The 12,001-nt window shown below is 48.0% G+C and overlaps 1 protein-coding gene across 1 annotated transcript in view; it reads right to left on the bottom strand.

The window, feature by feature from the left end:
* Window positions 1–8,088: 8,088 nt before the first annotated feature.
* Window positions 8,089–12,001, bottom strand: part of GABRA3 (gamma-aminobutyric acid type A receptor subunit alpha3) — a 45,914-nt gene continuing 42,001 nt past the window's right edge. The window contains exons 9-10 of the mRNA XM_063141994.1: window positions 11,405–11,616; window positions 8,089–8,623 (exon numbers count right to left, since the gene is read on the bottom strand). Coding sequence (XP_062998064.1) covers window positions 8,279–8,623; window positions 11,405–11,616 — 557 coding nt within the window. The 3' untranslated portion in view covers window positions 8,089–8,278. The remainder of the gene's footprint in view (window positions 8,624–11,404; window positions 11,617–12,001) is intronic.

Here is a 12,001-nt window from a genome sequence, read left to right as displayed (position 1 = left end):
GCTTTAGTCCTGGCAGAGGGAGGGGCTGGAGGGATCCTTCCTGATGAGGTCTTTATGGTGCTGTCACCCTGCCACATGTATGGCTGTTTGCAATGCTGGCATGGTTGTCTTCTATCTGTGACTCTCCCTTGTTTTCTTACTGCTTCTTCCATCTTTTTCCTTAATGCAGAAAACCTGTTAAGTTGAAACAGCAGTACAAGGCTTTCTCACCCTCAGGCAGAGAGAATGGGCAAAGACCTGAGGCAAGCAGGAACCTAGAGGGATGGAGAGGCTTGGCTGCTATGCTTAGGTTTTGTGAGAATTGGAGTTGAGCTGAGAAAGCCAAATAGAGCAGGTTGCTTGACATTGTCTTATTTTGAGTCCAGCATAACTGGTGGCAAGCCCTCCCAGGCAGGCAATTTCTGAGCATCATTCACCAGTGAGGGAGTCAACCACAGACGAGAGGCCCACAAGGAGAGTTAGGCTGGAATAAGCTGACTAGGGATAAAGCCACAATGGGGTTTACTTCTGCGTAAACATGCATTAGATTGCATGGCACAGGACTTGGCAAAAGGAATCAGCAACTTATCGATTTTTATTTTTTGTAATTCAGTTTCAAACCATTTGGGTAGTATCCAATGTTAGTCTTACTTAGAGTGGAATCTGTTCAGTAGATCCATTGAAATGGATGAAGCTCAAGTTAGTCTCATTTCAATGGATCTACTCTATGTACAACTGGCATTGGATACTACCCAATTGCAATGAGTGATATTCTTAGCAACAAGGGCTGGAGATGTAGGTTGCAGGGTGCTGAACTGTCATGCAACCAGGAGTGTGTTTCAGGGGAGTAACATTTAACTGCAGTGCAATCCTATGCATGTCTACTTGGAAGTAAGGAGTGGAAGCTGATGGCTCCTATGACAGAGGGGCTTTGAATCCACTCTGGGTTTCAGTCAGAACTAGCCAGAACTCTAGAGGGGCTATGCAAAGTGCTGAACCTATTTCGGGGGTTGTATTCAGCACCTTGACATCGGAGTCACCAGCCTCCCCTGGCAGAAAGTCGTATTCAGTAGAATGGGACTTACTCCCAAGCAAGTAATTATAGGACTGCAGCCTTAGTTAGCTTAACTAACAAACTTCGTTGCAATTAAAATGGTGCTCCTGTTTAATTGGGCAGGATTTATCCATACACATATAATACATATAAAACTGCAGGTGGTTACAGGAAAAGCTCTGAATGTCCTTCACCAGACTGGGGGAATAGAAGGGGCATTAAAATGCCAAATGTGGCTCCATGTTAGCAAGTGTAACATGATGCACAGTGGGACAAAAAAAAAAAAAAAACCCACACCAAATTTCCAACAACTACTTTGGTGGTGGCTGAGCACAGAAGGGGTTTGTGGTCGACAGTAGAAGTATCAACCCAGATTGCGGCTTCTGGGGAAAAGGGCAAATGCCCTATTGGAGATCATGAAGACAGGCATTGAAAGCAAAACAAAACTTGGAGGGGATCTACACGTCGTACTGAAGGCGCTTGCGTGCGCCTCCAATGCGCCCCAGAAACGATCGTGCAGATCCTGGCTGGTAAGAGATGGAGGAAGAGGTGGAGGAGGAGGTGGCTGGGGAATCCAGCTGCATCCTTGTCGCCGCTGCCGCCGCCCACCTCCCCGCCAGCCTCCTGCTGCTGGGGAAAGAGCCACCCAGATCGGAGAGCTCAGCGGAAGAAGCCGCCCCGCCGAGCTCTCCAACCTGGGTGGCTCTTTCCCCGGCAGCAGGAGGTCGGCAGGGAGGTGGGCGACGGCGGCAGCAAGGACACAGCCGGATTCCCTAGCCGCCGCCTCCTCCGCCTCTTCCTCCGTCTCTTACCAGCCAGGATCTACATGATCGTTTCCGGGGCGCACTGGAGGTGCACGCAAGCGCCTTCAGTACGACGTGTAGATCCCGACCATCACATTGCAGTATTAAAAAGTCAAAATTAAATTCTGATCTGTTGCTGAGATTTATTTTTGTGTCTAGTGTTCAGTTCCAAAAAAGGGCATTCTGTCGGGATAGCGTATTTCACTAGTGAACATGTTCCTGCCACAGATTTGTGTGTGTGTGTGTGTATGTGGATTTAATACATCCCTACCCCATCCTTCAAAAAGAAAAAGGAACATCCCAAGGGGCAGCTAAAGAAAATCTTAAAGGTTAACAGTATTGTTTTGAAAAGGCTGAAGGTGCTATCAAGACTGGAGATTGAGAAACTTCTACTGCTTAAGGAAATAGGGCACGGCGGCTCTAAGAACTGTTGGGCCCTCATGCGTCACATACTCGGTCGATACCCCCAACTCTGACAGAGGGGTGAGAAGCAAACCTAGAATTCTCTCAGGCTGCCTCTGTTCTTCCTGGATACTCTGTGCAAAGTGGAAATGGTACCAGCGCCATGACAGGGTAGCCTGGCAAATGCTCATTCATGTGGCCCTGTAGAGCTAGTCTGGAAAACCAGTGTGGTGTAGTGGTTAGAGTGCTGGACTGGGAGTTAAGAGATCCAGGTTCGAGTCCCCACTGGGTGACTTTGGGCCGGTCAAAGCCTCTCAGCCCAACCTACCTCACAGGGTTGTTGTTGTGAGGATAAAATGGAGAGGAGGAGGATTACGTACGCCACCTTGGGCTTCTTGGAGGGGAAAAAGTGGGATATAAATGTAATAAATAAATAAAACACCAAAATAAGTGGGCTTCTACCCCACCCCACATGTTAATTCCAGGCTGGTTATAGGGGTGCCTCAAGGGGTCGATCTGTCTGCATCAAAGGAAAGGAAAGCTCCAGCCTGGAGATTACAGTTGCCCTTTCCAGATGGTGTGATGTGACGCCTCATGAGATTTCCTGAATGCGTTGGGGTTGTTTACCTCAGATGTTTATATGTTTAATAATGTAGAAGGATGATATATTAAGCAGACATCAAAGGAAAGGTACAGCTGTCAGATCAGTCAGTGGCAGTAATGTGACGACGAAGGGAAGGGCGTGGGAAGCTGAGGCGCCTCCCGCCTCGGAGAAGATTGAGGCTGCTCCCTGCCTCCCGCCCTCTTGAGCAGGTTTTCTTTCCAGCCCACCAGACAGGTGATGAGAGGCTTATCTAGAAACTTCCATTCAAACTAAGGCACCTGCTGCAGGAATTACATGAGAGCGTCTTTGTTTCCATGAGATTGCTGAGGGCAGTTCCTTCCAGCCTTTGGAGATGAGGAAGCCTCTTTCAGGATGGGTCCCCACCTCCCATGGAGTTTCAGAAAAGAGCTGTTGAGCAGGAGCTAGGGGGGAACAGATGGAGTCCTTCTAGATGCCTGTTCCAATGGAATTCCTCCTCCTCCTCCTCCTCCTCCTCCCCCCTCCCTCCATAGGACTTGTGCCACAAGTAGAGATAGGGAGAGAGACGGAGAATCAGACCCAGTTCTGGAACAAAGCTTTGCATTCCAGTGCAGCCCTAGCTGTGTGTTAAAAACATGTTCACACACAACCAATGGTACTGGAATACGGCAGCACATCCTGTTGTCCAAACAATGCAGTGTGGATAAGCAGTGCCCGCATTCAAGACAAATGTGCAAATCTGCATCCCATTGACACTTGCAGTTCTTGATCCAGCAATGATGCTTTATGAGGAACCCTGCTTTCACATATGGACATACGCACAGAATCAAGGAGGCACAAGCCATTGGTCCAAGTTAAAGCAAACATGAATATTTTTAGGTATTTTAAGAGCCACACACCTTCCTGTGATGGGCCTTGGGCAAAGCCTCTGCTCTTCCTCTGTCCAGGCTTTACCTTGCCTCTGCACACACCCATCCTTCATGTGCAGAGCTCAGTTTCAATCAATCAGTCAAGAATCTGTCCCATAGAAGGACAACTTCTGAAGTTCTTCTGCTTCTTCACCTTAGCTAAACCATTTGCTTCACAATATAGCTCGACGCCCCCTTTTGGTACTCACTTTGGCTCACAACATCAAATTTATCCTGGCACATAAAGGGGGGGGGGGCAATAAACCAAGGCCAATATTGATTATTATTATTATTATTATTAAAAATCCCTTCACCCAACTCCAAAAGCAGGCTTGCAATTCTAGTAGGATAAAGTGAACTGAGATGGACAGTGCTTAGCCCTGTAACATCCAGGAGAAGGGTTAGAACAAAGGTTGGTCCTGTCTTACACCTTTGGAGATGATAAGAGGCTACTTCCTGATTCTGGAAATCCTTGCTGAGGGAGGTTAGAGTGCCTCCCTGTCTGCTGTCCTTTTACCTTCTACCAGTAGGCAAAAGCTGTTTCATTCAAGATGGCCTTTGTCATGTCAGTGGGCCTGTTGGGTTGGTGCTGTTTTTATTCTGCAATCATTGTATTTCTGAGTTCGCAATGTATTTGTTTTACTGTTTTAATTGAGTTTTTATTTAATTTAGTTCCTATGATTGGAAGCAGTCTTAAGTGCCTATTTCTTGATGGAAAAGCAGGGTACAAATCAAATCCATCAATAATACACCTTACAAAATATGCCAAATGTGTGCAAACATTTCTTGTGTTTGTCCCGCGAGGACAGACTATGGTTATTGCTGTTTTATAAGTGGGGAAAATGAGGCCGATCATAGAACGACTTGCTCAGCCCCTCTTCAGTGTGGCTGGGTTCACACATAACACTAAACCATGATGACTCGCTAACCACTTATGCGTCGTAGATTATGCAAACAGCCTACTATGCCTATTCTACAGAGCATTGGTTCCAGAGTGGGGGAGGGGGTTGGGCAGATTGATCCATCATGGGTGGTGGAAATATCCCACAGATGATACACAAACTCATCATGAGTTCTGCCAGAAAATAAACCATCTTGGCTTAATGTTACGTGTGAACAAGCCCTCTATGTCCTTTGCTACTGATCTCAGGATCATAAGAACATAAGAAGTGCCATGCTGGATCAGACCAGCACTCTGTTCACACAGTGGCCAACCAGCCATCGGCCAGGGATGAACAAGCAGGACATGGTGCAACAGCACCCTCCCACCCATGTTCCCCAGCAGCTGGTGCACACAGGCTTCCTGCCTCAGATACTTGAGATAGCACACAACCATCAGGGCTAGTAGCCATTGATAGCCTTTGCCTCCAGGAATTTATTCAACCCCCTTTTAAAACCACCCCAATGGGTGCCCATCACTACATCTGGTGGTAGTGAATTCCATAATTTAACTATGGGCTGTGTGGAGTGCTTCCTTTTGTTTGTCCTGAATCTTCCACCAGTTAGTTTCATGGGATGACCCCGGGTTCTAGTATTTTGAGAGAGGGAGAAAAATGTCTCCCTATCCACATTTTCCATACCATGCCTCTGTATCGTAGTTGCTGGGGGACATGAGTGGCAGGGGGCTATTGCACTCATGCCCTGCTGGTGGGCTTCCTATGGGGGAGGGGGAACTTGTTGGCCACTGTGAGCATCAGGAAGCTTGATGACATGGTTTTGGGCAGGGGGGGGGGGGTTGATCCAGCTCTTCTTCAGTTCTAAGGCTTGCCAGGGCCATGTGCCACTTTGCACATACTGAGCGGCAGGATAGAATGGGGAAAGGGGGAAGAACCTGACAACCCAGTCTTGATGGTTGGATGTAAACCCAAGAGCTATTATAAATTGTTCAAAGTGAAGCCAAAGTTTCTTGCGATCCGAAATTATTTCGCAGATAAAAGTGAAGATGGATTTTAGATAACACATTTTAAGTGTTCGGAATTCGAAAGCTTGAACAATTGCATCAAAACTTCATGTCAGATTCAACAGAACTCAAACTGACCATTTTTTAAAGACCAAACATTTGCGACACAAAATGGAAACGGAAAAAAGCACCATTTTACCAAGAATTGCATGTTTTATGTTCATTATTTCAAAACCTGGAAAACAAAAAGCCCTCTCAAGTCAAACATTCTGTTTTAAAAAAAATAGAAACGCTGTACCCTACTCTGAAAGAATGGGTGGGACAGCACGCAGGTCAACTTGGACAGGAAGGGCAAGGGGCAGGGAAGCATGAGTCGGGGTGGGAGGGTGGAGGGTTTGCTCTTCTGGGTCCTTGAGAGCATGCATAGAGACCAGAAAGTTGCCAGAGCGGTTTTTACAATCCTGAGATTTAGCATCCTTTTTACTTGTTTTCTGATGGTTCTTATTGTCCAATTCTAATCCTGAGTCACGAAAGAGTGTATTTGTTTTCTTCTGAAAGATTGTCAACAGTGACCTTGCAGACAGGGCTTTGCACAAAATGAGTGACAAGCAGATTTCACACACACAAACACACACACCTCTCCCCACCCCACAACCGCTACCCCATTCCTTCATTCTTCCACAGGAGGGCTGCGCTGGCATCCTGATCTGTCCTGATTTCATGTGGGGAACTTTTAATTTTAGAATCTGCACATGTGCAATTCAACCTCCATCCATTCACATTTTTCCTTGTGAAGTAACCCCGGCACATGAACATTCATTCATACTAAAACTGTGCCATTTTTTTTTTTTTTTTTTTTTTGGTAATGGTTTGCAATGGTGTGTAAGAATGCAGTTTCACACACAGGCCCAGATGGGGAGGCGATGTTCTTCCCATGCGCAACAGAAAGCCCCCTCCGCCCAGCGGCAGAAGAGAACACCAGTGGTGCTGATGTGCACATGTATTGGGAATGAGCCACGGCACTTCCCAAAAATATTATGCGTCTGCCAAGAGGCAGAGGACTCCGCAAATGACTGTTGGTTTGCAGGGTATGAACAAAATCCCCCCTATCTCTGTTTAATGTCACCAAAGACAATTATCCGTCCATTCATTTGTCGTCCCTTCCTGCTTCTCCTTCTTCCAATAGTTCAGTTTCTTGGATGATAGAGGCAGAGAGGAGCAAGCAGCTGAACAAGTTCCTTTCTCTCCCCAGGCCCTTAAAATGGCACCTGCTGACAAGGTGTGGAGGTTGACTTGTTCCTTGCTTTCCTCTTGGAAGAGAAGCAAGCAGGGTGAGCCTCACACTCTGCCCATTTTCATAGTGTGTGTGGGGGGGTGATATTCCAACATGATCTTTAAAAAACAAATGCTTCTTGTGTACAAAGATTTCTATTGTAACATGTCAAAAGAGATTGAAGATGTACAGATGAAGAAGGAAAGTTAAAATGCATGTGTTGATCCACTCATTCGCACAAATACATTCTCCAGAAACCATGCCGCACAGTATTTCAGTGTGTGCACATTTGCCCTTGCACATGACTTAACAAGGAAGAGAAGAAACATGAAAGGATGGCAAAGGGCAGCGAGAACCAACTCGGCACACAGAACAATATTTACAAAATCTGAAAATCCCATCCAGCATAACAGCAGATAATTGGCACATAGGTGTCATTCTGTGACCACGTATGGGGTAATTTGGAACCACGGAATCCAGGGGGAATTCAGAAGGGGAAGTTGTGTCAGCATCCCCAAGGAAAAGAAAGAATGCAAGGTTAACACTGCGACAGTGGGTACAAATGTATGTCCAGGGTTGCCACCACCTGCTCAGGCTAAATCCTGGAAGCCGCTGCAAATCTGCACCTGCGATCGATGGAGCCCAGACCCTTCTTGAACTCTATGACTCTGCAGGCCAAAGTTTGAGTCTTCCCTGCCTCCCTCACTCCGGCAACCTCTACTATAGGCGAACCCATGGAGCAGTTGATCAGCACTCCAAATCGAAACATCTTTCTCCTTGGGGTAGCAGCTAGTCCACAGGGAAAGGAGCACAGCAGAAGGGAGACAACCGAACCAGCTGCACTGAGGGATGCTATGCTTCCTTGAGAAGATGGCAACTGGTGTCACCAGGGTAGTCCATCAGAGGGCATCGGAGGCCAGCAGAAAGAGCCCAGTTTTCCACAGCACAATGGAGCAGAGGATGAACAGGGCATGACACCAGCTTCCATGGGGTGGGGCCAATGGGTGGATGGGTGGGCGACACAGAGAGGATTTAGGGGGGATGGATATTGGACACACCGTATTAGAGGCACACTTTTCCATGATACTTCCCCACCACCACCACCACCACCACCACCACCCAACACACACAACAAAAATAAATGAAAACAAACAAGGAACAAATTAAATGTTCTTGGGGTGGGTGGGGGTTCTCCTTAAAAAAGTCACAGTTTGCTTCGCATGAGAAAGGAAGGCAGTCAGCTGAATTCAAATGAACCAGAGTAAACGATAAAACAAATATAGAACCAGCAAGGTAAGTCAGGAGCCCCACAAGGACTCCTCTGCCTCGGGTGGGGTTGGGTCATATGGACTGATGGAAGGGTTGCCTGACTGGTCTCATTCCTTGGGGATCATGCCCTTGATGGCCGACTCCCGGTTGACATACGTGGCCCAGTACACCATATTGAAAATGGCGAACAGGACGGGAAAGACGATGCGGGACATTTTGTCTACCTTGCTGACACTGTTGTAGGTCTTCTTGTTCTCAGGAGGGGGCTTCTCTTCCAATCGGGGCATCTTTGGGGGGACAACCACAGTGGCGGGCATGGCTGTGGTGGCGGCTGCACTTTTGGCGATGGTAGGCAGGCCAGGCTCCTTGGGAGTGATGTTGAGGGCGTAGGTTGTTCCCACAATGTTGTAGGTGTTGTTGGTCTTCTTAGCCAATGTGATGGGCTCTTTTTTCTGGGAAGAGAAGGAAAAACCTTTGGTTCCTGGCATAGGTGTATGGAGGAGAAGACAACCAGAAATGTCGGCTGCTGCTAAGGAGCATCTGGAAGTGCTCCATTAGAACCACTCAAGGAACCATGTATAATTCTACCAGGTATCCATCAAAGGGAGAACATGGAGGACAATGGACCTTGGCCATGTGGTGTGAGCTGTAAATCTTTACTGAATGTGGTATTCACTGAGGCATAGTCCTGTGACAAGACGGTGAAATTCCTTCTATATCACAACAATTGAAGATGCAGGAGTCTCGCCCTCTTTTGTAACTGGTCACTCTAGTATAACTCCTGCAGCTTTAACTGTAGTGATGAAGAGGGAATTTCACCAGGTGCTGCATGCATACAAATGACACCTGCTGAAATCCCCTTTTCTGTACAACCGTTAAAGATACAGGATCCCTGTCCTGTTTTTCATATGGTCACCCTAGCTATGGGGTGCTCCATGACCCATCTCTGTCACTAGTCAGGGATGGCCTCAGAGGCTAGGCGTACCTTTTCCTAGCTTTGGCTGGTTTACCAACTACAACCATTCCTGGATGTGGCTACTTTGGCCACAGTGAACCATGCTTTGGCAACCTCCTGATTGGATGACTATGATGTGTTGTACACGGGGCTGCCCTTGAAGAAGATTTGGCAGCTCCAACCAGAATCATAACCCGTGCAACCAACCGGAATCCTAGGGCACCAGCTCTTCAAGAAGGATGCAGACAAGCTGGAGCATGTTCGGAGGAGAGCAACGAGGATGATCAGGGGTCTGGAAACAAAGCCCTATGAGGAGAGACTGAAAGAACTGGGCATGTTTAGCCTGGAGAAGATTCAGGGGAGACATGAGAGCACTCTTCAAATACTTGAAAGGTTGTCACACAGAGGAGGGCCAGGATCTCTTCTCAATCATCCCAGAGTGCAGGACATGGAATAATGGGCTCAAGTTACAGGAAGCCAGATTCCAGCTGGACATCAGGAAAAACGTCCTGACTGTTAGAGCAGTACGACAATGGCACCAGTTGCCTAGGGAGGTTGTGGGCTCTCCCACACTAGAGGCATCCAAGAGGCAGCTGGACAACCACCTGTCAGGTGGATTCCTGCAATGAGCAGGGGGTTGGACTCGATGGCCTTATGGACTCGATGGTCCCTTCCAGCTCAACTATTCTATGATTCTATGAAGGATCTGCACTGGCTGCCAATTTGCTGCCTCAAGCTCCTGGTGCTTAAAGCCCTAAATGCCTTGGGATCTAACCACCTGAAGGAGGGCCTCTCTCAACACCAGCCTGCCCATGACCTAGAATCATCTTTTCTAAATCCCGCCATCCATGACCGGGGAGAGAAACCTTCTCTCTTGTGGGATACCCTCTTCTTAAAGATGCCACAAGCACCATCATTGCGTTGCGTTGGCGCCCGCTTCAAAACTTTCCAGTTATATCAGTGTTTTCATTTGTTGATATGATTTAGTCGTTCTAGACATTTGCTGCCTTTTTAAAAATAATAATAATGATGACATTGTTTTAGTGTAGGCATATTGTACTAATCCTGCTGCTGTACTCCAGCCTTGGGTATCTGCAAGGATGAAGACCGGTTTAAAACTATTTTAATAAATATAATATATGGCTGGATGTTTATGGCAAATGAAGCCTTCCGTGTTGTTTCCTTGCTGCTGGTCAAAGTGGATGCATAGGCGAGGCTGTTTTGCCAGTGTTTGGAAATTGGAGGGGAGGGGGAGCCCTGGATTCTTAGCCTGTTTTATACAGCAGGTTAAAATGAAGGAATCCTCAGGGCCGGTGCTACCATAGAGGCCACTCAGGCGGCTGCCTAGAGCGCCAAGCTAAGAGGGGCGCCGGGCACAGCACTCAGGCGCGTTGGCTGTGAGCCGGGCCAGCCCGAGGATTCAGCTGGGCCTGGGCAGGCGAGATGGCGCCCCACACCCACCCAGCTGAAGCAAAGCCAGGGACGCTGGGGTGGGGGTGGGGCGGCTCCACATTCAGACTTCCGGAACGCGTCCGGAAGAGAGACAGAGAGAGAGAGAGAGAGAGAATGTATGGGTGCATGGGGTGCATGGGGTCTTTGAGTGAATGCATGTGTTCATGCGTGTGTTTGTTTGGAGTGAGTGATGCTGTGTGTGTGTGTGTGTGTGTGTGTGCGCGCGCGCACATGCATGTGAGTTGGGAGGGATGATTTGGAGGTGACATTCCTATTAAATAATCCATTTTAGACCCATAGACGTTCCTTTCCAATTTGTTTGCTATAATTGGCATGACATATTTCTTGCGCTTTAAAATAAATTGATCAGTTTCAAGTTTTGTGCTGATTTTTTCCAGGAAACATGTTCTTAAAAATCAAAGTTGGCATTTTGGGGGGGGGGGGAGAAAGTAGCTCACCTTGCCTAGGGCGCAAAATAGTCTGGCACCGGCCTTGGGAATCCTTCTGCCAAACCTTGTAGGACATGGTCATCTGCACTGATGGGGGAAAGCCAATGGGACTTTCACCTGTCAGGAACTGCTTCTGGGTCACAGCTGTTCTATTAGCTCATGTTATGATGTATAGAAGTCAAAAAGCACTGACAACAAGAGGTATTGCCATCTCTTTTTGTCTCTCTGCACTGCAAAATGTTGGTGTCTACGCTGCTCTGTTTGGAATAAGGTTGGAGCTTCCCAGGGTGGGTGGGTGGGTGATTTCACATGCACTCCCCTTCCCCTTCCCACCTTCCCCCATGGTCTTCGGGCCTCTCCGCTTGTGGCTTTCTCACCTTCATTTCTTGGGCCTCCAGGACTTTCTTCCCATCCCAGGCCCAGCTGCGTTTGGTGAAGTAGTTCACTGCAGCAAACTCAATCAGCGCAGAAAACACAAAGGCATAACAGACGGCTATGAACCAGTCCATGGCCGTCGCATATGCCACTTTGGGCAGCGAGTTTCTTGCGCTGATGCTCAGAGTGGTCATGGTAAGGACGGTGGTGACCCCTGTGGAAACAAAACCAGAGAAGATGCTGTCAAATGAGACCACACTCTCCCTCCCCCCCTCCCTCTCACAAGGCTAGCATACCTCCTTGAACCACTGGGCCATGTCAGCCACCCCACAAGATGCCACCAGGAGACAATAAAGACCAAGTGAGCTGAAGGCATACCCGGGCCCAGTCCCATCATCAGCATGGATGAGGCTGTGTCTAGCTACATCATCAGCACATCTGGCCAAGAAGCACGGCACCCAAAGTCAGGTAGTGAGGCCTAGTGGGAGGAGGCATGGTGCTTGGTGGGAAGGGGTGGAAGATCCAGGTTCACATTCTGACACTGATTTGAGCTGCGATACACTCCAAGTACTTTCCTTCCACCCACCCACCCTACTCTC

Source organism: Elgaria multicarinata, chromosome 15 (assembly GCF_023053635.1).
Source record: "Elgaria multicarinata webbii isolate HBS135686 ecotype San Diego chromosome 15, rElgMul1.1.pri, whole genome shotgun sequence".
NCBI lineage: Eukaryota > Metazoa > Chordata > Lepidosauria > Squamata > Anguidae > Elgaria > Elgaria multicarinata.
This window is presented reverse-complemented; position numbering and strand designations above follow the sequence as displayed.